Genomic DNA, 27,999 nt, shown 5'->3' on the forward strand with positions numbered 1-27,999 from the left:
ATTCGAATTGGCTATACAAGGTTTTTGTGAAGCCAATATCCAACACAAAACATAAATAAATAACAAACAAGTAAAAACATTTTTTTATAAATTTATTTTCCCTATTATAGGTTAAAAAATAAACAAGTACATGATATTTTTATCAAAAGTCAAGACAAATAATTGTGTATTAAAAAAATGTGCATAAAAAATGTACTTCAACTATTGACTAAATTATATTATTATTTCAATTGTGAGATAATATACATAATACAAATATTATGGTGTTAGAAAAAAAATTGACCAATAGCATTGTTTTAATTTTCATATAATATGGAACTTAAACTAATAATTATACAAGACAAATTTACAACATAATATTGTATTGTATTTAATAAAATCATTTTTGAATAAATATAAAATTGAATAACTTTTATTTTCGTTCTACAATATACCTATCTATATTTAATAAAAACTATTAACTAATAAGAAGCAGCCAGATTAAAATTCAAGAGATAAACTGATATACTGATATGTAAATAATGAATAGCTCCAGATGATTGAATATTAAAAAATAGTATCTATCCAACAATATGGTTTCACAGTATAATTATTAAACGTGTCATAATTAAATTATACATAATATAAAAAGTGATAAAAACAACAATAATAATACTTATAATTTACTATACATTATTTATATAAAAAGTTGAATACTTTTTAGTTTCCAAATTACACAAGTGAATACTAACTAATTCACATATTTTGTTTTATTTTTAACACAACAATAATAAAGTTAATTTTAAGTAACTAATAGACAATATTACTTTATTGAAACAGTTTTAAAAATTTAAAAAACAATAAAACATGATTATTTAAAATTCTAAGCATACAAATAATTTATTCATAAAAATATATCATTTTACAAATATGAAATAATAGACAATTGATTCCTTCTTATACAACATATTATAACTGTAGTAAATAATTAAATTAAGGCATTAAACAACCACAATAGATAACACTTTGGACTCACATATAATGATATTATAATAATAAATATTTAAGTCAATAAAAGAAGAAAGGAACTAAAATATGCAAATACACAACCTAAAAAACATGAGATTTATATTGCATCAATAAATATATAAAAAAAAATTACGAACATAATGCTATATATTATGACTATTCGATTGTCATTTAATTTATAATTGGATATTATTAATATTATAATTTTTTTAATACAATACATGATGTAACCAAGAGTAGTAGTTTCAATATCATTACACAAATGCCATTTGTTTCTTAGGTGCTCTAGTTAGCCTTTTTTGTAAATGTCGCTCAAAGAATTTTTTTATTTCAGACACAATGAAAACACTAGATGTTAATCCCAATAAAAGTAAAATATCTAAAAGTTTGGAAAAAAAAATTAATATTTTCTAACTCAACAATTATAATAGAATAATAAATAGTTGTTTATACCATATAGAGTAAGTGCTTCTGTCTGAAATACATTCTGTAATGGTGGAAAGTATATCACTAACATTTGTCCAACAATAGAAAGTGTAACAGCAACAAGAAACATTTTGTTAGAAAAAAACCCAATGGTAAATACTGACTTTGTCTGTAATCATATGTTTGGTATTGAATGAAAATATAGATAAAATAACCCATTATAATAATATTTAAAAAATTTAAAATCATCATACCTGTGAACGGCAGCTAAGAGCATTAAACATATCAAAGAAAACAAAACACGTGAATGTCATTGTAGTGTCTCTCTTAGACACATCGTTGTCACTCAACTAAAATCATATAGCAAAATAATAAAAATTAATTAAAAAGTAACTAATAATTAAATATTGAAAGGTCATAATTTATATGGAAAATATGGTTTAATTTGAATTAATTATTCTAATAATTATTATATAGAACATTTAAATTAAATACAAAAGTAATATTTATTAACGGTATTTTAATTCAATTACATTTTTTACATATCAATTATTTATAAAAAGTACTTTTAGTAGGTATTATTGGAATTATTTTGTTATTAAGTTATTCAATTAAGCATAAAAAATAAAAACTCACTTCTCGTTTAAACACCCAAAGAGTACCAACAATTATAATTGATGCTGAAAAAAGAACATTTAACACAAGTGTTTTTGTTATCATTGGTGTTTTAACATTTCGAGGACCTTGTTTTACAACATCTTTATCAACTGGTTCAACTGCAAGACTGAAATATGTTAATAGTATAATATAATATAATATAATACAATATGATAAAAGAGAAAATAACAAGTTTAAAAAAATTGAATGAATGGAGCTACCTTTGGGCAGGCGGTCCATCCATAATAATATTAATCCATAGTATTTGCATGGCGTTTAATGGATTTGGTATTCTAAAAATGGTTGCTAAAGCAATTAAAGACAATGCGGCAATACTAGTACTAAGTTGAAATTTCACAAAATTTCGAATGTTGAAGAATATTCCTTTCCCTTCTTCAATAGCTGCCACAATTGTTTGGAAATCATCATCAACTAGTATCATGTCTGATGCTTCTTTACATACGTCTGTTCCATTTTTACCCATAGCTATCCCAATGTCAGCTTTTTTCAATGCAACACTGTCATTAACTCCATCACCTGTCATTCCAACAACATTACCATTTGCTTGCAAAGCCTAAAATTATAATCAAAATTAAAATAGATCAATTAGGTTTAATTTTATTTTCCCACTATAATAATTAAGTTAATTTTAAATTTATAATAATTTTCTAATACTTTTGAAACATTGATTTCTTTTTTTTTTATTAAAAGAACTAAAATATATTGTAAATATGATGAGAAGTAAAAAAATATTAATAAAAAAGTATTAATGAGTTAACATAAAAACAATATAGTATATACAATTTACTTCATTTTGGAATTTTAAATTTAATAAATAACTGATTGCCAAAACCACACATAGTAATAAATAATAATTATACAATTGTATCATATACTTAATATTATAAATTATTAACTTTAAACTTATAAGTTATAAGCCAATACTGGCATACAGTTCAACAGTATGAATATGTTCTTGTAATAAATAGCTTACAATTTATTTTAAAATGTTGAAAATTTTATTATGTATGGTTAGTGGTTGTTCTAGCGTATGGTTGAGTGGGAGCTGCCCATACCAAAATGTCTGGTGCCCCTAATTGAAAAATTAAACAATTGTACTTACTGCTACTATTATTAAGTATTTGTGGCATAAATATTTTACTAAGAAAATATGAGGAAGGGGGGATTTTATTCGCAGTTTATAGGATGTCACACCCGTATGTGTTGTCTTATAAGTGCATAACACAGCAAATTTACACTTAGCAAATCACGTTTAGCTCCGTTAGTTGAAAAATTAGAGTGAATCGAGCTACTATGAAACTTGATGGTAAGAAATTTATGTTCATATGTTGGTTTTTTACGATTATTCAGTTTTTAAGTGAGTTACGTGAATTCTTAATTTACACTATATTAAAAACTTGCTAAAAAATTGAACTATCGTAAAAAACCAACATACGAATACGCATAATGTTCTTTCCATCAAGTTTCATAATAGGTCAATTCACTCTAATTATTAAACTAACAGAGCTAAACGTGATCTACAGAGCGTACATTTGTTATGGTGTGGCGTCCTTTTAAGAACTAATCATAAATGTACTGTTAACCGTACAAAAATGTAGTCCTAAGACCGCGCCTATGTATGGAAAATTATAATTTAAGTATTAATTGGATATTTCCAAATTTCTACGATAAATATCTTTTAAACTACAACAAAACAACAAAAATCGGTTGAGGAGAAGTAATTATTTTATGTTTGATCCAATTACAACCAAATTTAAACTTCAACCAATTATAACAAAAATGTGATTATATATTTTTGAATTTCTCTTAACTTATTAGAAACTTTATGATTAAAAAAAACTAACTAAAAAATTAAATAAATCTTAAATATCTATAATTAGTTTTAAAGGAGTCAAAATATATTATTTTTAGAAAATGCTACTATAAATATATGGTGAAAAATTCAAGTAACTATAACTATTCATTTTAAATAATAATATTTATCAATATTTTTTTTTAGTTTTTCATGAGTAGGTATTTTGAGAAAATTAATAACATTAGGATAAAGTCTAATGGTAATAAACTATTAGGTACCTTGATTATTGTTAATTTGTGGCGAGGTGTAACACGGTAAAAAACAGATACATTGTTTACCATTGCTTTTAGTTGATGGTCAGACATATTATCAATTTGTTGACCAGACATGGTCTGTCCATGAATCATGTCTAAGCCAATCATACTTCCTATAATAACATTGTAAAATAAAGACTAAAATATTATGGTTTTTATTTGTCATTAATGTTGTATTGTTACATACCAATAGCAACTGCAGTTTCTTGAGCATCTCCAGTGACTAGTTTTACTTTAACTCCACAATTATACAACTGTTCTATGGATTCTCTAACAAATGGTTTTGGAGGATCACAAATTCCAACTAATCCCAAGTAGACCAAATCTTGTAACGAATCTCCTTTGGCTAATGCAATAACTATAGAAATTTGTTTATGTTAAATAGAAATAAAATAATTTGACAGATAATCAACCATTATACAGTATAAAAACTCACCTCGAAGACCTTTTCTACCGATTTCATAAGCTTCAGTAAATATGTCTTGTTCTTTTTTACTACTCAATAATAGTCTTTCATTTCCATTAGAATATTTTGTACATTGTTTCAACACCTTTTCTAATGCACCTTTGACAAAATAAATTTCTTCTTTAACCTATACATTTTAATTTTAATAAAATAATAAAATTACTAATAATATAATATAATAATAATGTATGTTATATTTCAATATCTTACATCATCATATTTATTAACACATTTCACAGCCATAAGTTTTTGTTCAGAACTAAATGGATATTCTTGAAGTTTTAAGTATTTATCACTAATACCATACATTCTATTCTATTTTCAAAATGAAAAATTATTACAAAAGAATTAAGATTAATGAATAATAAAAGATTTAACTTCTTCAATACCTTCATAGCAACTGCTAAAAGAGCCCCTTCAGTAGGCTGTCCCTGTAATGTATCTCCATTGATAGTTGCATTGTTACAAATAACTCCAACCTGCATAAAAAAAATTTACAATTTAAGCAAAATATGACCTATGAAAATTTTGAGAATCAAAATTATTAAAAAAATACTATACATACTTCTAACAAATTATATATAGCTTGTTTAGCTTGGTCTGAAGAGAAAGATTTAAGTAAATGAACTTCGCCTTGATCATTATAACCGGTTCCAGAAACCTAGATCATTAAATGAATATTTTATATAATTAATTGAAGTTTCATAATACATTTTTTATACAAACATAGTAATTTTTTTTTTTTTTTTTTTTTTTTTTTTTTTTTTTATTATTGGTTAAGCATCAACTACATAGGTTATTAGCTTACAGGTGTTAATTTCTACATTAAATATTATATGTTATTGTACAATTCAATTTTTTTTAAAAATAAAATTATGCTATGAAAGTTTGAAAATGGACCAATTGCTTCGTACAGGTTGTCTGGGATGTTGAGATCTTTTCTGGCTTCGTTGAAGTTTGGGCAGTGGATGATGATATGCTTGATGGAGTAGTTTGTATTGCATGTTAGGCATAAGGGTGGATCTGTCTTTGCCATAAGATGTCCGTGTGTGAGTTTCGTGTGACCGATTCTGAGTCGATTGAGAATAACTTCATTTTTTCTGTTTAGTTCAGTGTATCTTGGCCAGAGTTCAACAGAGTGCTTAATTTCCCTTAATTTATTTTCCGTGGTCATGTGCCACTGTGAGTTCCACAAATCAATACAGTATTTGCTTATATTTCTTTTTATATCCACGAGTGAGGAAAAAGGAATATTTTCACTGTCTGGACTGTTGACTGCATTTCTAGCCGCTTCGTCTGCCTTCTCATTTCCCTTTATGTTACAGTGACCTGGGGTCCATATAGTTCTGATTTCTTTATTCGATTTGGAAAGAAGGTTGCTGATTGAAAATGCCAATGGTTCTGATAAGGTTTTGGATTGTAGATTTGCTAAGGCACTAAGTGAGTCCGAGCAAATATCGATTTTAGCATTATTGATATCTAGGGCAAATTGAACTCCTTTCAATAATGCTAGGTATTCAGCTGAATAAATACTGCTTAATTTATTGAGTTTATACTGTTTAGTTACATTGAGGTGTACAACTGCAAGTCCTATGCCCATTTCGGTTTTAGATGCATCAGTATAGATCTGAGTGCTGGTATTTGAAGTGTGTATTAGTTCATGAAATAGGTTATTATAAATAGTATTTGGTGTTTCTTTCTTAAGGTGTTCTGTTAAGCTTGTATCAACTAGGTAATTTGGTTAAACATAGTAATTATCATAATTCATAATGTTTAAACACAGTAAAATTCCATTAATGAGTGTTACTTCATAAAAAGTCGTAACGTTTGCCTTGTCCATAAAAAAGGGATTTACTGTATTTAAGTATAAGATTTTTTTTAGCAGTTTAAATTTAAAAATATTTAACATTTTTGAAAACTAAAACTATGTTATAACTTACATCAGCATAATATCCATCTGAAGTAATAATTGTAGTTACAGTCATTTCATTATTGGTTATAGTACCAGTTTTATCAGAACATATTATATTAACGCATCCTAATAAAATTAAATAAATACATTAGACAATAACAAATTTATAATTATAAATAAAAGTTAAGAAATTACCTAAAGTTTCAACAGTTGGTAATTTTTTCACAATAGCTTTTCTATTAGCCATACGCATTACGCCAAGTGCCAAAGTCACAGTTACAACTATGGGTAAGCCTTCTGGTATAGCTGCTACAGCCAAACTAAAACAATAAGTTTTTTTTTAGAAAAAGGAATTAATTCATTGGCTTATTGTTTTACCTGACGCCAATAGTAAACATATCTAAAATAGGCCTGCCTTGAATCCATCCAAGCATCATTATCAAACCAATAATAAAGAAAGAATACACTGATAACTGAGTACCCAGAATATCCATGCTATTCTGCAAAGGGGTTTTAGGCGCTTCTTCACTTTGCATTAATTTGAAAAGTTCACCAAATTCTGATTTTTCTCCTGTATTTACCACAACTCCTTTGCCATTTCCACACCGTACTAAAGTACCCATGAATGCTATGTTTTTCATTGATGTATGACTCACAGGATTCAAAACTAACTCTGTGGTTTTCATACATGGTTCAGTTTCACCAGTAAAACTACTTTCGTCGATAGCTAAGTCAATGGCCTAATGAGTAAAAATCCAATGATTTTATTATAGACAAAAATAACTATTATGCAAATATATAAATGTATTATTTATTATTGACCTATTATTATTATATTATACTTAAGTTTTACCTCAAACAGTCTAATATCAGCAGGTACTCTATCACCAGTGCTCAAATAAACAATATCACCAGGTACCAACGATCTTGCAAGCATAGATTCTAATTGTTCCTCTCGGAGACTAAAACAGAAAAAAAAAATTCAATTTGTTAGTAAACTTATTTCAAGTAAAGTTTGTTAGTAATAGATAATGAAAATCTTATAATATCAAGCATATATAAACCCAATTGGTGGATAAATTAAAAAAAAAAAATGCTCTCTACCTTAGTAAAGTTAACATTATTAGCAGCAATAAATCTCAGTACTTAAATAGTAAATTACAAACTTTTTTGTGAACAATTCCATTATATAAACATAAAATATATAACAAAAATAGCAAAATAACAAGTGTAATAATAATACAGAAAAAACGACAAACAACTAAATACAAAAAATAGCTATTGGTAAGTATGAAACATGTCTCATCCAAACGTTACAGTCTGAAAACCCGCCATACCGATACTATACAAAACCATGTACACGAATTAGATGATTGGGCTGTTGTCCCAAAACTTGTTAGTGTTTAATTTTTAATGATTGTGAACAAATTACGCAGTGAATTGTCAATTTGTTAGGAAAAATTTTTTTTTAGGTTTTTTTATTGACATAGGTACATATACAAAGTTTGTAATTTTAAAATTTTATATTTTATCAATTATTCTTCAAACTATAAAATATGACAAAAAATGACTTCATAGAATTTTGTTTGAATACTAACCATCGACATGTAGGTGGTACAAGTTTTGTCAACGCTTCTAATGACTTTTCAGACCTATATTCTTGTATAAAAGCCACAGTAACAACAATGATAATAGCCTGTAACAAATATTATAAGAATTTAAATAATTGCAGTTTAATTATTTGTATTTAAAAATAAAAATCAACAATTAATATTTTTACCTACCTAGTGAAACTTGTACATAACGGACAGTTATGGGACCATCAAAAGTGGATATTATAGACCGGCTTTAGTATTAATTTAGTCAAACTCACATATGTATTTGTTTATTGAAAATATTGTACTTTAATGAAAAAAAAGGCTGATAATAAATATTAAAATAATGTTGAATCTACCTACTGTAAACTCTATAACTGCTAATAAATAATAATAAAATATGTGCAAAATAAAAAAAATAATAATAATATAGGTACACACATACTATGATAGTATAATACATACATAATAATATTATAAACATACACATTAAACGTTATTGGCGATATAGGAGTACTGAGTTTGTAATTGGTCTTAATCCATGTCTCGAAATCGCGCGTGCATTGTCACGACCGGCGATACTTTTGCATAGTATGTATACGTAATATGTAATATGTATGCAATTCAATTTGAGTTTGAACTAGTTTGACTTTGAGTTTGTCTGTTATGAAGGTATTGGGAAATATTATAAGAAATATTACTGTCAGTGTCAGTAATAGAAAAATTCTATTATAGACAGGTCAAAATACATTGAAACACCTATATTTTTGCTGGGATCTTATTTTGTTTGTTGAGAGATGTGTATGTTGTATACAGTTGTCCGTTAAGCTGGGTTTCACTGTATTTCCAAAAATATAAAAGTAACCTAATCAACATTTTCTTTGTTCTTAATTCATTATTTTGTGAGGAAAATAAAACCATTCTTACATTTACTATGGATAATTGTTGAAATAATACGTACTGTAGTAATACTGAAGGCATCATCAAATTGTTTCATACATACACTCACAACAGCTGATGCTAGCAAAAGAAGTATTAATGGATTTCTGAACTGAAAATAATAAGTATACAATTCAATATTCTAGTTCATATATTATGTTTTTTCATACTATATATAAATATACATTATAATAAATACCCTACAAAGGTATAGTTTTTGGCCTAACTATTATAAACTAACATAAATAATTACACAAGGTTATCAGTTTCTACAATTAAGGTTTTAAAAAAAGCATAAATTAATTTTCTGTAATATACCTATGGTAAATTTATACATTCAAAATAATTTATGACCTTAAATTCATAACTATGCATTTTAAATTGCCTGTAAATATTTAGTTACTTTAATTGCATTAAAAATTAATTATAAAACAATAGAAGGCTATGGATGTAGGTAGTTGTTATTGGATTTCCATAAAAATCAAAATATACAAATACATCATTGTTGAAAATAATACACTATTTTTTTTGTACAGTTGTGCTTGAAATATTTAATAAATTAAACATTTTTTTATTGTTTGTACTTGGAAAATCAAGTATTTATTTTTGTTTAATATTAGATTTTAATTTACATTAATATTTAGGTACCCATGCCTAAATTAAAATATTATTGCATTGAACAAAAAAAAGAAATTGAAAATGTGTATTATTTTTGTAAAAGTAATGTTTTAAATCTAGACACACACATAATATACAATCTGGTTTTTAAGCATTAATAATACAATATTATATACCTGTTCAATATATTTTTTCCATAATGGATCTCCTTGATGAACTGAAAATTCATTGTATCCAGTTATCTGTCTTCTAAATTCACATTCTTTCCAAGATAATCCACTCCTAAAACCAACTCTTAATCTGGACACTACATCTTCAGCACTAATTGCACTTGCTTCTTTTGTAGTAAGCCACATCTTTTCATGTTCCGCTATAATCTAAATTAAATTAAATGCATTTTTTAAGTAGGTACTTAAGTAACTAGTTACTTAAGAATGAATTACAAGGCACATACAAAATTTGAACCTGATGGACTATTATGTGATTCGTGATTTAAAAGTGAATGTAAAGATTCATTGCTAAATTTATTAACAATTTTGTACTTAGAGTTCATTATACCAGAATTAAATATTGTTGAACACAGATCGCCACTTATAACTGGTAGTAAAACAACATGTTAGAACTTAAAAAAATGATAAGGAATTAATTAAACTAAATCATATTTGAAGAGGTGAATTCAACACATTAAAAGACACATTTTAAATATAATTAGCTACACACTTTAACGAATTTCACGGTTTACTTTATATACAATTATACTATTTTTGATTTGCCTACATAGATTATAAAATACCTTATCACCGTTATCAACGTGTTAAAATATTTTTCCGCTATCATTAAAATGACAGAACTACCAACTTTTAGCAAAGCAGATAATTTTTTTTGTAATACATTTATTTATACATTTTATACTTCGGGGACATCAACACTCGAGAGTTCTGACGATCGGTCGACGGTCGTATAAACTATAAAAGCATGTACCTATAGAATGCATCGTAATAATAAAACAATTTTAATATTATTATTAGATGTGCATTATATCGATTATCGATATTTGATACACCCATGAATCATGATATGAAATTATAATACCCACGTCACACATGTCAGTAATAGGCACTAAATATTCTAGATATAATTGCACAGATTAAATAAAACATTATACTTATTATATGAATATACATTCATACATTGTATATTATATACTACCTTTATTATAAAGATAACGTTTCATTTAATCTGTGCTAATAGCTAACATGGAGTAAAATAAATAATAATATTATACGGGGAACAAATAGTACCTATATTGTGTGGAAAGGATTGGAAGTGAGCTATTTCAGTCGCGGGCGACTCGTGCCGCATTTCGCCCGAGCCTGAAATTTCCTTCCCGCACGAGCTCACACATACTATTTTAGATTCTGAGCGAAGCGATGATTGATGAATGTATTGATTTTACAATGATGTGTGTTTTTTTAATTTTTTTTTTAAGTCTGTCATCACCTTTTAGAACATTAAAAGTGCTTGGATTTTCTTCAACAGTAACTTTTCTAAAAGGAAAGTGAATCTAGTTGGTACTTTGGGGGGTCAAAAACTCAAAAGGCCCAGTAGTTTTCAGAAGAATAATTAAGGAAAAACGGGAATTTTTACGCAAAATCTGTTTTTGACAAAATCGATTTTGGTTTTTGGTGCAACTCAAAAACAAATGACCGTAGGTACATGGGAATTTTGACTGAATGTTTATATTAGCTATACACCATAACATTTTCCAAATATTTTGACTCTTTTTGAGCTGTTTACGAATATTGTCAGGTTTAAATTTTTTTAGTTTTTTTTTTCTATAAATATCAATAAAATGTTATTTGTTGGGTAAAAGAGCGTGAAAATTTAATGCAAGGCTCCTTATATATTGTTACAATAGCAGTTGAAAAATATTAAAAATACATAGGCACAATTTTTTTTTATAAGCATTTTAAGTTCAAATGTTGACAAAATTTATCAAATTTTTATAGCTAAGGATAGAAAATTTAAAACAAGGCTCCACGTAAATAGGTTATATATAAATTACTTTATTCACAATAATATCATCAAATACACTTGGTAATATCACAGGCTGACTGACCATTTTCGCTCAGAATCGTTTTTCTTATACAATGATTATCATTGAATTCAAATTTAACACCATCCATTACAGTGACCCACTTGTAACCTACTGTACAGCAGAGCGACATCCACACGTACTATTTTTTGTCACGCCTCTGCATTCATCGATCACGGCAAAGGTAATGCAGGGATTTCTGCAACAACTAGACTATAATTGTACGACAACAATATTTCATGAAAGAAACGGTTTTGTTTTATTTATTTTAAGCGTCACGAATGGAGGTTATAATAATATGATTATGAGATGTTACCAAAAGTTTATAATTTGTAAGGAACCGACGACCGTGGTATAGATTTCAGTCACTGTTTGTGCAGGGTTTACGCACGTCGCGCGTCAAAAGTGCGCGCAGCACTTTTGGGGATTCCCACTTTACCGGCCGGTACTTTTGGGGATTCCCACTTTACCGCCCGCTGGACGGAAAAAGGACGCTCTCCAACGCTTCAACCGCTATCGAAAACCAAACTTTCTGTTCAGGCGTGACAAAATAGTATATTGTGTGGCAAGGGCGGGAAGTGAGCGATTTCAGTCGCGGGCAACGTGTGCGGGCGTGCGGCACGACCTGTAGGCGAGGGCCACATTTCACCCAATACTGAAATTGCCTTCCCGAACGAGCCACACATACTATTTTTTGTCACGCCTCTGTGTTCATTGATCGCGCCATCACGGCAAAGGTAATTCAGGCAAGGATCTATGCAACAACCAGACTATTCTACGAAAACAATATTTCATGAAAGAAACGATTTGGTTTTATTTATTTTAAGCGTCATGCATGTAGGTCATAATATGAATATAAGATGTAACCAAAAGCTTATGTTTTGTAAGGACCGTGGTATAGATTTCAGTATAGTTAATAATAATTATTATATTAAAATAAAATAAAAATAAAAAAATGTAATCAAGGCAAAGGTAATGCATTATGCGGGGATCCATGCATCAACCAAATTATTATACGAAAACAATTTCATGAAAGAAAATGTTTACGCGTCATGCAGATTATAATATGAATATAAGATGTAACCAAAAGTTTATGTTTCATGAGGACCGTAGTATATATTTTAGTGTCTGTTTGTTCAATGAATAACCGTTATATCTGAGTTCAGTACTCTTGGGGATTTCCATTTTACCGACCGGTACTTTTGGTGAATTCCAATTTACCGGCCGGTACTTTTGGGTACTTCCACTTTACCGCCTGCTGAATGGAAAAACATCGCTTTCCAACGCTTCAACCGTTATCGAAAGCTAAACTTTCGGTGCAGGCGTGACAAAAAATCTATTACCTACGTCTTACGTCCTATATAGGTATGTATATATATCATAGACCTATAAATTAATGGACAGCGCATTCCACTCCGCCCTGCCATCAATCCACGGGAATCATATAAGAGAAAGAAAGAACGAAGAGAAAAAAAGAGACAGAACATAAAATAGTAATCACAGACCTACAAGCTAACACTCTATTTCCCCCCACGTTCTCTTTTCTCTTTTACTCTATATCGTACCCCTGACCTCTCTCTTTAAGCTCTGTCCATTAGTTTATAGGTCTATGGTATATATACATACCGTCTAGGTGGTAATAGGAACCTATATAACTGGTAGAGCCGTAAAGGTAATAATAATGATATTATTATTGTCCACGTGACCAGGCACGTACACAAAAAAAATCAGGGGGGGGGGGGGTGTTGGGGTTCTAGAAGTTTTTGAAAGATTCATATATTATGATTGATATAAATAAATAATTTATTTAACAACTATTAATTTTCGGGAGGGAGGTGGGTGAACCCCCCAACCTCTCTGCATACGTGACTACTGACTACATAATAATCCAAGACCGTGTGACTACACTATCATTGATTATAATTACTAATATATATAATCATTGCTACCACTTATGCTGCAGCAATTATTCATTATTGGAGTCATGATTACGCCAAATAAGTTAATAACCTCCCACCCGGTAGAAGATGTTTGATAATTTTTATTGATTTTATTTTATCGTTGATTTTATAGTAAATAATTATAATATATAGGTACTGTAATAGTGCAATACTGAATACCGTCATACCTACCACCTATTTTTTTAATAGCACCTAGTACCTACGGCCTATATTTTCAAATCAATTATTATATAGATTCTTTGCAGTAAACCCAAATAGCTATTGTATAGGTATCAATCCCAGACTTGTATCAAATTTTGCAGGTACAAGGTACCTCGTACCTACTACCTATGTTAGTATATCTCTAAACTAGTATATTGAACATTCTTAGTTCTTACATTCATATGCTATATTAAATGTTAATACATGTATGACTTTCAGAATTTGTAATGTACATACTATTATACATTTTTATCTAGAATTAACATTGTATTACCTATTTACCTACCTTATAAATTCTATGTAAATTAATTATTGGCTATTATATATTTTATATTGTAGATATTTAAAATTTAAAATATACATATATATGCACGATGTATACCTAATAATAATTAACAAATAAATCACACGTTAAAAACTAAAAAAGACTGTTTTTTATTTTATTTTATTCCGTAAAATATGACCTACCTATGTATAATACATTATATACATCACTACAATATGTCAATATATAGCTAGATTGGTACCATTACCAAGGTATGCGAAATCCATATGGCCATACAGACCAAGAAAGAATACCGATTTTTATGTGTTCCTAAAATGATGGGACTTAGGAGTTAGGACCACGTTATAGTTATGACAAAATAATTTTAATTTTTTTTTTTTATTGATCGTGAAGCCCGGCAACTATGGCCATTAGCTGTTTGTTTTTTATTTTTTTGTTTGTAGGGGAGGGAAGAGGGAACTGTAGGTGTAGTTCTGGCAGATTTTTTAGTGGGAACCCGTGGGTATCTGCCATTCCCGGGTGGGGGATGGTGGCACTTATCTCCGGACACCATGACTTGCCCGAAGAAAAATGCCGCCCATGAACCGAGGTTTTAACCAGCGTCGGTGTGCGTCACAACCGACGCCTTAGTCCGCTCGGCCACTCCGTCCCCCAATTTTAATTTGTCATGACTATGTAGTGATGTATATAGTGTGACTTACAATTGACAATAGATGTTCGATGATTATAAGTGGTAGTTAGGGACATATAAGTACCAACTATACTAACTAGAAAAAATCTACTACTTTTAGGCCAGGTTACATAAACAGTCTATAACGACTTATAGATCTGTAGGTGCGTCAACGGCTCTGTAAATAAAATTAGGTGTTGCTTGAACGCTCGGTAAAGTTACCGGCTCTGTAAATTATCGGCTACCGGACCTGTAAGCTGCAGATAGGATTTTGCATCTGTAATTACTTACAGATCGGTAAAATTATTATAATGATAAGAAAATCACATGGTTTATTATGGTTTAATTTATTTGGTAACCACGGTTATCAATAATTTAATATTTCTTTATGCAACACTAGCATAGTTTACACATTTATTAAAACCTTACAGGACCGGTAAATTACAGAGCCGGTAACAAATGTACAGACTGTTCTTTATGCAACCCGGTCTTAAAATATAAAATAATAGTGTCATAGTGATAATAAACACAAGATACATTTTCAACCCATTTATACATATTACTCGATCCGCTCACAATTAAAAAAAAATTACTCTATTTCAGCGATAAACATTTTATCTGTGTATCACAAACTTTGGAAGCTTGAACGGGAAAAGATTCTGGAATCCTAAATTCCTACGCCTATTCTTCTAAAAAAAAACATTCTACTTCATCCGTGACACCATCTACTATATTATGACCCTATCATTGGGGAGTTGTAATTTGTTGTATTTTGTAAAATCCAACCATATATTTAGTTGTTATGGTAAATACATAAAATCAATCAATTAAATTAATAATTTCAGTCCTTAAAGGTCATAGCGTGATGCAGTTATTCCGTATTCTACAATACACCAGGCTATACGTATGGGCATGGCTGTTTTCGACTAGAATCGTACCCTCCCCTTCTCGGCCAATTCACTTTCGACCAAATTTAAAAAAGGTTGATTACCTTTTCGACCAAAATAATTGTACCCTTCTCTTTTTAGCCAATTCACTTTTTGACCAAACCAAAAAGTTTAATATCTACTCTCTATTATAAATATCGACAATTATTAATAATATAAATTGCATAAAATGTGTGCAAGTATACCTATGTAATAATATATAAATAATACATCAATAATAATAATATATATATTTTCTGTCAATAATTATTTGATCAATATCTTCTACAGTTATTAAAGCATGCTCATATTTTGTCCACATTTATAGGTAAAAGTACCTACTTTATAGTATATTATATATTATAACTAGCTGTATCACCCGGGAAAAAATAAAAAACTGAATGTTTCTTATTTAAGTCCTCTGATCAAGAATAATTTTATTGACATTAGCGGAAAAATTATAGGAGCAAATAGTTGAAAAAATAAACTAATCCAAGTGTTTTTCAGTATTGGTTGATGAGACAACTGATATAATATCTTGTATATATATGTCAAAAAGCAGAAAATATGTTAAGGTTGATAGGTGAAGAGGATCAGATAAAAATGCTAAGACTATATACGTAAAAAAAAAATAGAACTAGGTAACGTTAATATTAACTGCCCAGAAGAATATTTCCACATTGCTATCGCTATTCCTTTTTATTATGTACGATTTTATTCAACAACTAAAAAATAGATTTTCAAAACACAAAACAGTTTTGTTTTCTTTATATTTACTATAACCAAAAATGTGTGGCAAAGTACATAGGTGTGTTCAGACTTTGGTGGCCGAGAGGGTAAAACAAATTTTTAAATTGTGAGACCTATTTTTTTTTAGACGTGAAAAAACATTCATTTTTTATGTTACAAAATTTACAATGGTAGGAATATTTTTTTAATTATGATCAAAAAGTATAACCATTGTTAAAACAATAAAAATACTTTTTTCCCATCCATTATACAAGGTAAACAACATACAAATTGTAAAACTATTAACTAATCAGTAATAAATATTTTGAGTTTCTGACAAAATTTAAATTATTTTAACAAGTCGTAAAATATCTAAACACATTTTTGAAATAATAATCGGTAATTGGATATTTTCAGCTGATAAAAACCATATTATCACAGTTTAGATAAAATTGTATTTAATCTGTGATATCACAGCGCAAGACCTTCAGGGAAATGGGCACAACAGTACCATGTTATGTAGTTATAAAGAATTGATGAACATAATATTATATGATAATAATATAAACACAAATTAATAAATTCGGAACTAAAAAAATTACAATTAATCAAAATCTATAGGTATTGCAGGGTACACACCGCACGACGTTTTTTTATCCTGACATAATTTTGTTGGAGGCACAGTCTGCCAGGGGGGGGGCAGTGCCCATCCGGCCCCTACCGTAAGCACGCCTATAGTAAAGTACTAAAGTTGCAATATCAGCTACAGATTTTAATTTATATTCCGATTTTATAGATATATTGATTCATTATCTGTAGAAAATAAATTATGGAATAGAAAATGAATCTCAAAGTCTCAAAACGATCGTCCAAGTACGGCCGTTGAAACATTAAGCAATCGTAATTTCGATTTATTTCCATGTATATTATTTTTGTTAAAAGTATTAGCAACATAACCAGTTTCAATTGCAACGCCTGAGAGAACGTTCTCGACACTGAAATGGATGAAAACATTTTTTGTGAAAAGCTATTGGAGAAAACCGTTTAAATGGCCTACCTTTATTAAGTGTCCATAGACCTCTATAGGTATTCAAGTGCAGGATCCAGAAGACGTCCTAAATAAATTTGCTCTTCGAAAAGATAGAGCTATTTTATCAACATAAAATATTCAAGAGTTGTATGTGTAATGTGTATAAAATAATAAGTATTTTGTACATATTTTAATATTAGAACAATTTGTATTTTATATTTAATTTTTTTTTTTATACTTTTTTATAGTGAGAATAATTCCATATTTATATAAATAATTAACTATTATGTAAATTGAATATTAGAATGACGATTTATGTTTTTAATAGGTAACGAGAATAAACAGGTTTTATATTATTATTAACGTAACAATTATAACTGTCCAGTATTTATATAAAAAAAAATTTGGACCCCCCCCCCCCCCTCGAAATTTGTTTTTAGTTACGGCCTTGGATTCTACGTAGATCGGCGTATCTTAATAATAGATAAAGTTTTAATGACAATACATTTTAACTAATCATTATAGTAATGTAAAAATTGAAACTACAATTTTTCGATAGCGTAATTTTTTATAACTCAGCTAGTCGTGGTATATTAAACAATGTATTTTAAAATTTTAATGGAACATTTAAAAAATATATAAAAAAAAATAGGCTGATATAATATTATATTATAATAGCAAACGATAACTGCAACAACGGCCGTTCAATCGACCAATTGCGGGTTAAAAGTAGGGCTTTAGAGATCGCTGGAGGTTCAGGATAATATGAACCATCTACTTTACCCGAGCGTATACCTTTGTCCTCAAATACCTAATCACCAGATTTTCAAAAAATCAAAGGCTGACTAGAAAAATAATAATGAAAAATGGGCACGCATCATTTTAAATAAAATAAAAACGATTTCAATAAGTGCTCGAGTTCCGTGGATTACTCACGTACTTAACGCCTATGTCTCTTTATACAAAAATAGCCTCATTAAAGAGTTGTACTTTACTTTAACTCCTATAATCCTATTATTTAAGGAAACCATAATTCTACTCGTAAGTGATTCCTAAAAAATAATAATCTAATATGCATACCTATAGGTATACTTGTAAAATATTATGATATATTATAGTGAATAAAGTTATTTCTAGTTTTGTAATGGTGCACACCGTGATTGTTTTATTGTAGTAATGACATTTTAAAATATAATATTATATAGGAAAATCTTATCATAATTGTTGAAGTTCAAACGTTAATTCAACCAAATTATTTTAAACGCTATAACAATAATAAATGGTTGTACATGAGCGATAAGAGTGTAAAAATCTATCATATCATTAATTTGTATACATCTGCAATAGTACAAGTTAAATCATTATTATGACCTCTATCCAATAAAGCAATTATTTATGTCGTTTATGTATAAAACTAATTAATATTTTATTTAGGTATTACACTATCAAAATTTAGTATAATTATTATTATTTTGAAGTTAGTAAGTTAGTTAGGTATACATTTATAAAGTATTTTGGAATTATATTATTTATTATACTTATTACTTATTACTATTTTTCAACTTTTAACTCGTATATACATTTCATTGTTTACTCGAGAAAATAAGACATAATATAGGTATTAGTTGTCTATTATTTAAAATAAATAGTTTTAAATTAGGTAGATACTTATTTTTTAAATAATAATAATTATAGTTTAATCACAATTATATTTTAAGCAATTCAACTAAAAAGAACAACATATTTTGGTGAACTACTTCATTAATATTAGGCTCTGAAATTAATTGGTTCGTGTATATGTAGACTAATAGTTAAAAATCGATTATTTTTATTAATTAATAAATTATTTTAATTGTATGAAATAAACTAACACGAGTAACACGCTACAAATAAATACTCGTAGCATTATATTCGCAACTATACGAACTATATATTTTGTCTGTTTACTATTATCATATGAACTATTGACTATTTGCTGCAGAGTCGATTATTTCATTCTGTTTATCGTTGCGATGCAATTTTTACTATTTTTGATCACACCTATACGACTTTAATATATTATGACTTATTGAATGGCAACTCTTTTAAAAGCTTATTAATTTAAAATTTTTTTTTCTTAGTATTCAAACTTTAGATCTTTGTAACTTTGTAAGATTAAAGTTTAATTAACAAATTATGGTATAACTATATAAGGTCTATGGTTTAACTATGAATAAATATTCCCATTAAGATATCATCATATTCCTATACCTATTCTTATGGTGGCCATACATTTAAAAATATATATTTAACTGTTGAGTGTTGATTGACACCTGACAATATGTTCATAATAGCTTATATTGTACACTTGTTGAATAAAGCAGTTAAGTTGGTATTATTTTATTTTGAACCCTAAATTTAGGTAGGTAGCAATTAACTAATTATGGAGTCATCTATTAAAAAATTACAGAAATGTTTTCGAATAAAAATATTCGGACTAAATTATTTTGTGTATATGGCAAACCCATTAACAGTGTTCTGAACTTTATAATATAGAACACTACACTTCTGCAATGGCAGAATGAATAATTCACTTTCTTCCATTAGTCATTGAACGTAAAATAAACATCAATATAAATTATCAATTTTTAATATGAAACAGATAACTCACTCAATGATTATTAATGACAAATACTACCAATATACTATAATATACATTATCCATAGAATCTATTGTTTTCTATTATTTTAACCTAGTTTGTCAATACATTATAAACCAAATAACTCATTATAATTAATACAAAACTCAATAACATCAGACATTCAAACCAAAACAAATTCAATTAATTTTCATTTTATAATAAATAATTCTTTATAATATATTAGGTATAATATATATGTATAGTTTAATTTATTTGATCATAGATTCATAGACTTTAATGTTGGTACTCAATATAGTTTGTCCAAAATGTAGTCATGGACGATTAATAAAAAAAGCCATACATACTTAGTATTAGGTATTTAAATAACTTGAATGGGTGTGTTATGGAGGTGTGATGTAATTTTAAATTTTAAAATGATGTTAAATCATTGCATGAAATAAAATATATAGAATAGTTGATTCCAAACGGAAGCTATTAGTTATTATCACTAAATTCATACATCCTTTTTCATAAGTACTTACCTACTTTAAATTAAAAATTGGAGATATTTAAAAATAATTACACATTTATAGCTTTGCTCGGAAATTCAAAATGACGAATGGTTTTATAGACTGCAGAAAATACCGTTTAACATATATATATATATCATAATTATGTAAACATATGACTTTATATGAGAATGATATTTACGTATATAAAACTCAATAATATTTTAAACAAAATACTAACCTTATTGTTTTCAATTTTTTGCTGTTTTTTACTCATATTCTTGGTATCTTTATCCTCGTTATTTATCTAAAATATATACATTTTTATAATTATTAATAAAAATCACAATGAAGTACCTCCGCTGGTAGGGCTCTTCACTCTACAATACGATATGTCCATGGCATTACTAGTTATTTAGATTCTGAGCAGAGCGATGAATGTATTGATTTTAAAATGATGTGTGGTTTTTATTTTTTTTTTTTGTATCTATCATCACTTTTTAGGACAATAAAAATGCTTAGATTTTCTTCAACAGTTAAAATGGTTTAAAAGTAAAAATTCCCCAGTATAGTTTTCAAAAGCGCTGTGAAAATCAAAAGAAAAATTAAGGAATAACAGGAATTTTTACGCAATATTGGCTTTTAACAAAATGTTTATAACACGCTTTTAACATATAAATGCTTTTAACAAAATGTTTAACATTTTCAAAATATTTTGACTTGTTTTGAGCTGTTTACGGACATTTTGAATTTTGAATTTTTTCCGTTTTTTTTTTCTATAAATATCAATAAAATTGTATTTGTTTGGTCAAAAAGCGTGAAAATTTAATACAAGGCTCTTGATATATTGTTACTATAGCAGTTGAAAAATATTAAAAATTTATAGTCACAATTTTTTTTTTATAAGTATTTAAAGTTCAAATTTTGACAAAATTTATCAAATTTAAAATTTAATAATTATTTTGTAGTTATAAAATGTTTAAATTTTATAGCTAAGGATAGAAAATTTAAAACAAGGCTCCACGTAAATAGGTTATATATAAATTACTTTATTCACAATAATATCATCAAATATACTTGGTAATATCACAGGCTGACTGACCGTTTTCGCTCAGAATCGTTTTTCTTATACAATGATTATCATTAAATTCAAATTTAACACCATCCATTAGTGACACACTTGTAACATACTGTACATCAGAGCAACACCCACTTGCCCATCTTTTTTTAATTTAATTGAATTTATTACCATCAAATATGCTCAACAAAAAAAAATTAACAACTGGGTCTACTTTTTACTTAACAAAAAAAATATTTTTAATTAGATTTAAAAAAAATTGTAAAAAATAAACATCATAGCCCATGCATTCGCCAACACTTTTGTCTGGTATGTATAATTACATCGTACATAAGTAAAAATAATATAATACGTGATAAAAATAGTATGACAAAGCAAAATAAATAATACCTTTTTTATTTTATTTCTTTATAGCTTATTACGATAATTTTTATCAAATTGTATCCATTCTTATAAAACATAAAAATTGCACTAACAATTCCAAAATAAGCAAAATAAAAGTTACCTAATTAACAAACACACATGTTTAAACCTACAGTACCCTCCCTCACAGTTGAAAACCATCTAATAAGTTGCCGTGGGTTAATTAATAAAATCCTTTTTAAGTTCTTCGGTGTATGAAACGAACTTTGTGTTTGAAAAGTAATATCTTAGCCCTTAGGCCATTCAGAAAACAATTAAATTTATATTTAAATCCACGCCCTAGTTATGACCAAGCCACAAACAGCGCGATGTCGGAATATTGTATTATGCCGCCATGCCGGTATATGTAAAAGACACAGTAAAAATTTAAAATAAAGGAAATATATATATGAAGGGGGACAAGTATAGGACGTAGGCTACCATAAAGCTTGATAATAATCCTACTTATAACTAATGAATAGTTAAACTTGAAATTATTTGTATATTGTATTTTATATTGGTATACACAAAGAATATGGTAAATTATTCGTTTTTTAATATTGAGTATTTTTATGATTTTAAAATAATATCTAAACATATAACATTATGTCAAATTTGCCAATTTCGTCGCCTTGCCCCTAGTCTAGTGCGAGGGAAAAATGGTAAACAAAACTAAAATTAATAAATCATCTTAAAATTTATCAAACCATATTCAAAATTATAAAATAGTAAATACGCTTAGAATAAAAATGCAAACTTGATTTTCGGAATATTTAAAATACAGGCTCAGAGTATAGTACAGTTTTTGAAATATTAAAATTATGTTATGAGTTATGATACTTATGAGTAGGGCTGGGATTTCGATGGACTCTGTATTGTTTTCCAATCTATAGTTACACGAATATAACATTATATTACAATTTTATTATATAACATAAACTTTTTATATTTGTATGTAAATGTATTCATTTTTGAATAAGAATAAGAAGTTTTTTTGTAATTCCATATACCGTTATACGTCCACCATAATCTATTGTATCATTTCATTTTATATTCTTATCTAATTACCTAATTATCTAAATTATGCTAGAATAAGATACTATCTATTGTAAACCTTATCTATATTATATATTGTAATAATTGTCGAACTATAATAGTTATTCGCTAAAGCCTTACTTTGATAATATTGAATAGGCTTAAAACAAAATGTAGGAAATGTTTGGGGGGGCTATGGACATTTTTGGGGGATTAGCCCCTAAATCCCCCCTCCCTATTTGTGCCTATGCTTACAAGTTACATTATAATAACAGCTTAAAACAGTTCAATAAATTTACCTGCATGTGTGGAGTAACGCTAATGATAACTTCTTTTTTTTTATTCATTTCATTTTCAATAACCTAAAACAAAAAATTTAATTTAAATTCAAATTATGTCGTGATCTGCTAGATTCATAATATTAATTACCAACTATTACAAATTAAGTATACCTACTCAATAAAAAAACCTGGAAAATCATTAATGGGTCTCTGGTCAAAGTATGTCCACTTATTTATATATATGTACGTTTTGTTATATTTTTTAATGTATCATACCTATATCCCTATACAATAATACTTATTTTTCCCTAAACCCGGTTAGTGGTCACACACTACGATTTTTTCATCTATGAGCAGTGTTCGATATAGTTCGAACGCTGTACGTGCCACACGGATAGCCACCGTACGTCAGGCTACGTCTGGTAGGTAACACTGAAAGTCTGAAACGGAATGAAAACTGAGTAATTTGATTTTCACACCATGTTCGGAGTTCAAAACTTCAAAATAGGTAGAACATAGATCAGACACTGAACAACGATGAAAAATAAATAATGTATGTTTGTGCAGTCTATGAACTATGACTAATATTTAGAATTAAGTTTGTTTATATAAACATGATCATAAATAAATAACTAAGTAACTAACTTTTTAGTGATAACTGATAATATTATACCATAACATAATGGAAATCGTAATTGTCAATCATTTAAAATTAAAATATCAATTAAATAGGTAAAAATAATACAATATTACATATTAATATTAAATGATAAATCTGTATTGTCTTACGAAAGGAATTTTATGATTACATTCACTTAAACTTTTACAATTTATTGATCATCCAATGTGTAATTACATATATAGAAAGATTGTTATGATATTATGAATATTGTGAATAAGAGATAATGATAAATGTTGTGTGTGTATAAATATATTAATATATATGATATACTTATACAATTTCCAGGAATCGTTAGTCGTTGACTTTAATTATTTTGGTATATTATAATTGATAACATGCATTTTTATCGTATAATTATTTAAAATGTCGGTTTTTTTTTTAATAAATATCATAATTACACTATAATATGTTTGCATTATATATTTATATTTTTCCATCTTATGAATATATTTCCCAAGACCGTACTTGGTTGCATTAAATTTAAAATAAATTATGGAACATATAATATTATTTTAACCATGCCTTAATTTTTGGAATTTTCAATCGTCTACAGCTGAGAAATCAACGTCGAACGATTGTAGCCTGCATGCTATATCGAGCCCCTAATTCCAATAGCTTTCATCCCCAACATCCGTCGATGATGTAGTAACTAAACTAACTAAATAGTGTTGGTGACAATTTAGGCGGGGCAAATAGACTAGTCAAATACACAGATAATGTTATTATTTATTATTACAAATTTGTATCTAATATGTATTAAAGGTAGCCTGTAGGTAACCCAACGTGATCACGAGGCTCGCGACCATTTATTCTACAGCGACTTCAGAAGACGTACTCCGTACATGCGTTGTCTCCGTCTTATTAATGCATAAAATACCAAAATTTTCGTTCAGAAATTCCAATTTTGTGCTGTTCGTTGTTACAGGGAGCTTAAGTAATAGAGTGAATTGACATATGATCAAACTTAAAGATACGAATATTATATGTGTTTTAGATTCTGAGTGAAACGATGAATGTATTGATTTTACAATGATGTGTGTTTTTTTTTTTATTTTTTTTTTATTTTTTTATTTTTGTGTCTGTGTACACGATAAGTAGTCGAAATAATGCTTCGATTTTCGACTTCAGTATCTTGTTCGATGGGAAAGTGAATATCGTTGGTGCATTGGGGAGGTCAAAATTTTAATTTCCCAGTAGTTTTCAAAAGCGATGTGAAAAACAAAAGAAAAATTAAGGAAAAACGGGAATTTTTACGCAAAATCGATTTTTAACAAAATCGATTTTGGTTATTGGTGTAACTCTAAAACAAATGACCGTAGATGCATGAAATTTTCACTGGTTGTTTATATTTGCATTTTCTATACACCATAAAATTTACAAAATATTTTGACTCTTTTTGAGCTGTTTACGGCCATTGTCAGTTTTCAATTTTCTTAGTTTTTTTTTCTATAAATATCAATAAAATTTTATCTGTTGAGTAAAAAAGCTTGAAAATTTAATAGAAGGCTCCTAGGTTATTGTTTCAAAGTCAGATGAAAAAAATTAAAAATCCTTAGTCACAGTTTTTAATTATAAGCATTTAAAGTTCAAATTTTGACAAAATACGGAAAAATCACGAAAAATAGCAAATTATTTTGATGAGAATTCATAAAAATTTTTCTTTTCAAATCTAAGATTTGAAAATGTAATATAAGATTACTCATAAGTTTGTCTACCTTTATCAAAAAAAAAATGTCTAGAAGAAACTTAAATTAAATTTTTATGAGCGTCTGAAATTTATATTTTTACAACATTTGATATTTACTCGATTTCTCATGTAACAATTTTCTTATTTTATTGTAATTAAAAAACGAATGACTGTAGATACTTGAAAATTTCACTGAATGTTTATATTAGCATTTTCTATACACCATAAAATGTTGAAAATATTTTGACTCTTTTTGAGCTGTTTACGGACATTGTCAGTTTTCAATTTTTTTAGTTTTTTTTCTATAAATATCAATAAATTTTTATTTGTTGGGTAAAAAAGCGTGAAAATTTAATATAAGGCTCCTGATATATCGTTCTAATAGCAGTTGAAAAATATTAAAAATACATAGGCACAATTTTTTTTTATAAGCATTTAAAGTTCAAATTTTGACAACATTTATCAAATTTATAATTTATTAATTATTTTGTAGTTAAAAATTTATAAATTTTTAACTTTTATGGCTAAGGATTGAAAATTTAAAACAAGGCTCCACGTAAATAGGTTATATTTAAATTACTTTATTCACAATAATATCATCAAATATACTTGGTAAAATCATAGGCTGACTGACCGTTTTCGCTCAGAATCGTTTTTCTTATACAATGATATTATATCATTGAATTCAAATTTAACACCATCCATTACAGCGACCCACTTGTAACCTACCGTACAGCAGAGCGACATCCACTTATCCACCTTTTTTTGTTTGGTGTTTACAATATTTTAATTTTTAATCAAATTCTGAGTGTAATATGTAAAATAATGATATTAAAAAATGCCCATACCTTGCTTAAATTTAAAAATATTGTAAAAATCACAACGATAAAAACACGAATGATGTTTTTACCTTTAAGACGTTTGATATTCTATGCAGGTTAAATCACTCTAATATTTAAGTGAACACCACAAAATTGGAACTGCTGAACGCCTAACATTTTTATATAATCTGTTTGTAAGACGGAGATAACATATTATGCGGGTGTGACGTCCTATGTTAAATCAGTGTCGCAATAAAAAAAAAAAATTAAAAATCGTTTAAATTTTCTGACGAAACTCACTTCGGATACTTGCACCGCGGCGGCCACAGCCTTCTCGTCAGTGGTGATTTGCAACGTCGCCGGTGTAGCTGCAGCGGTGAACTCTTCGTCAGCGGCCCTCACTGCAGTCGGATTACTCTCGTCAGCGGCCCTCACTGCAGTCGGATTACCCTCGTCAGTGACCTTCATCGCAGTCAAATTATTCCCGTTGACAGCCGTCACCGAGTTCGTCTCCAAGCGGTCGACCTCCGTGGCAGCCATCACCTTCTCGGCGACAGTGGCGGTGACGTCGTCGATGTAACAGGGCTCGGACGAGGCGTTGTCGGTAGTCTGTCGGTCGTTTTGCTCCTGTCCATGAGGTAGCTCTCGCAGCGGCTGCGGCTGTGCAGCCGGTGATGGTTCCATGTCGGTCGCGTGCTCGCGTCTGTCGGACGCTGCTGCCGTCGACTGTCTGGCGAGCGGTTGCTGTGCGCGGTGCAGCGGCGGCGGCGCCACACTGTATCGCAGTATAGCGACGAAACGCGCACCGGAGACCGCCGTTTGGTACCTATATATAATGGATGTATTGCCGTATTGGTATTGTTGTTATTGTTGTTGTTGATTCCCTAGGTGCGGCGTCTGCCCATCACTATAAACTGCACACAACAATATGTTGCCGAGCTAAGACTCAAATAAAAAAATTAGCCTCCCACTCTGAAAAAAATTAAAATTACTCGACAAAACACTGTATTTATCATGCATATGGACACATACAGTATATTTATATAATTATTTCGTATAACAATAAAATATATTAATATTTATGAATTATGATTAAATGAAATTTTTAATGGAACTTGTTCGTAGGCCTTAGCTTATTATACCAAGTCAACAAAAATGTATAACCACCTATAATAATATTAGGTATGTTAACAACAATTTGGGTGGACATTTAGAACTCTAACTTGAGGATAAT

General features: G+C 28.4%; 1 protein-coding gene across 2 annotated transcripts; it reads right to left on the reverse strand.

Moving 5' to 3' along the window:
• Positions 1-195: 195 nt before the first annotated feature.
• On the reverse strand, positions 196-27,994 carry LOC132944896 (calcium-transporting ATPase type 2C member 1). Of its 2 annotated transcripts, XM_061014434.1 has the most exons (21): positions 27,066-27,994; positions 23,594-23,656; positions 21,021-21,086; positions 9,928-10,128; positions 9,156-9,245; positions 8,198-8,295; positions 7,453-7,561; positions 6,978-7,339; positions 6,795-6,919; positions 6,628-6,725; positions 5,253-5,348; positions 5,077-5,166; positions 4,898-5,002; positions 4,658-4,814; positions 4,409-4,579; positions 4,186-4,334; positions 2,313-2,665; positions 2,071-2,218; positions 1,689-1,784; positions 1,462-1,603; positions 196-1,387 (listed from the first exon to the last, which is right to left on the reverse strand). In XM_061014434.1, exons 1-21 carry the CDS (start codon positions 27,447-27,449, stop codon positions 1,263-1,265), a joined length of 3,228 nt encoding a protein of 1,075 aa, XP_060870417.1. In that variant the 5' UTR covers positions 27,450-27,994; the 3' UTR covers positions 196-1,262. The 2 variants fall into 2 exon arrangements, with proteins under 2 accessions (XP_060870417.1, XP_060870418.1); XM_061014435.1 differs by lacking the exons at positions 21,021-21,086; positions 23,594-23,656; positions 27,066-27,994 and adding an exon at positions 10,206-10,531 and having other exon boundaries at positions 197-1,387.
• Between the last annotated feature and the right edge of the window lie 5 nt (positions 27,995-27,999).

This window comes from Metopolophium dirhodum, chromosome 5, assembly GCF_019925205.1.
Source record: "Metopolophium dirhodum isolate CAU chromosome 5, ASM1992520v1, whole genome shotgun sequence".
NCBI lineage: Eukaryota > Metazoa > Arthropoda > Insecta > Hemiptera > Aphididae > Metopolophium > Metopolophium dirhodum.

Bases quoted from the DNA above. Each gene is read 5' to 3' on its own strand.
- LOC132944896 (XM_061014434.1), bottom strand. From the start codon at position 27,449: ATGGAACCATCACCGGCTGCACAGCCGCAGCCGCTGCGAGAGCTACCT. The intron at 6,920-6,977 runs GTAAAACAATAA...TTATTGTTTTAG, and splicing joins ATGTTTACTATTGGCGTCAG to TTTGGCTGTAGCAGCTATAC. The intron at 5,003-5,076 runs GTATTGAAGAAG...TTTTGAAAATAG, and splicing joins TTTTAGCAGTTGCTATGAAG to AATAGAATGTATGGTATTAG.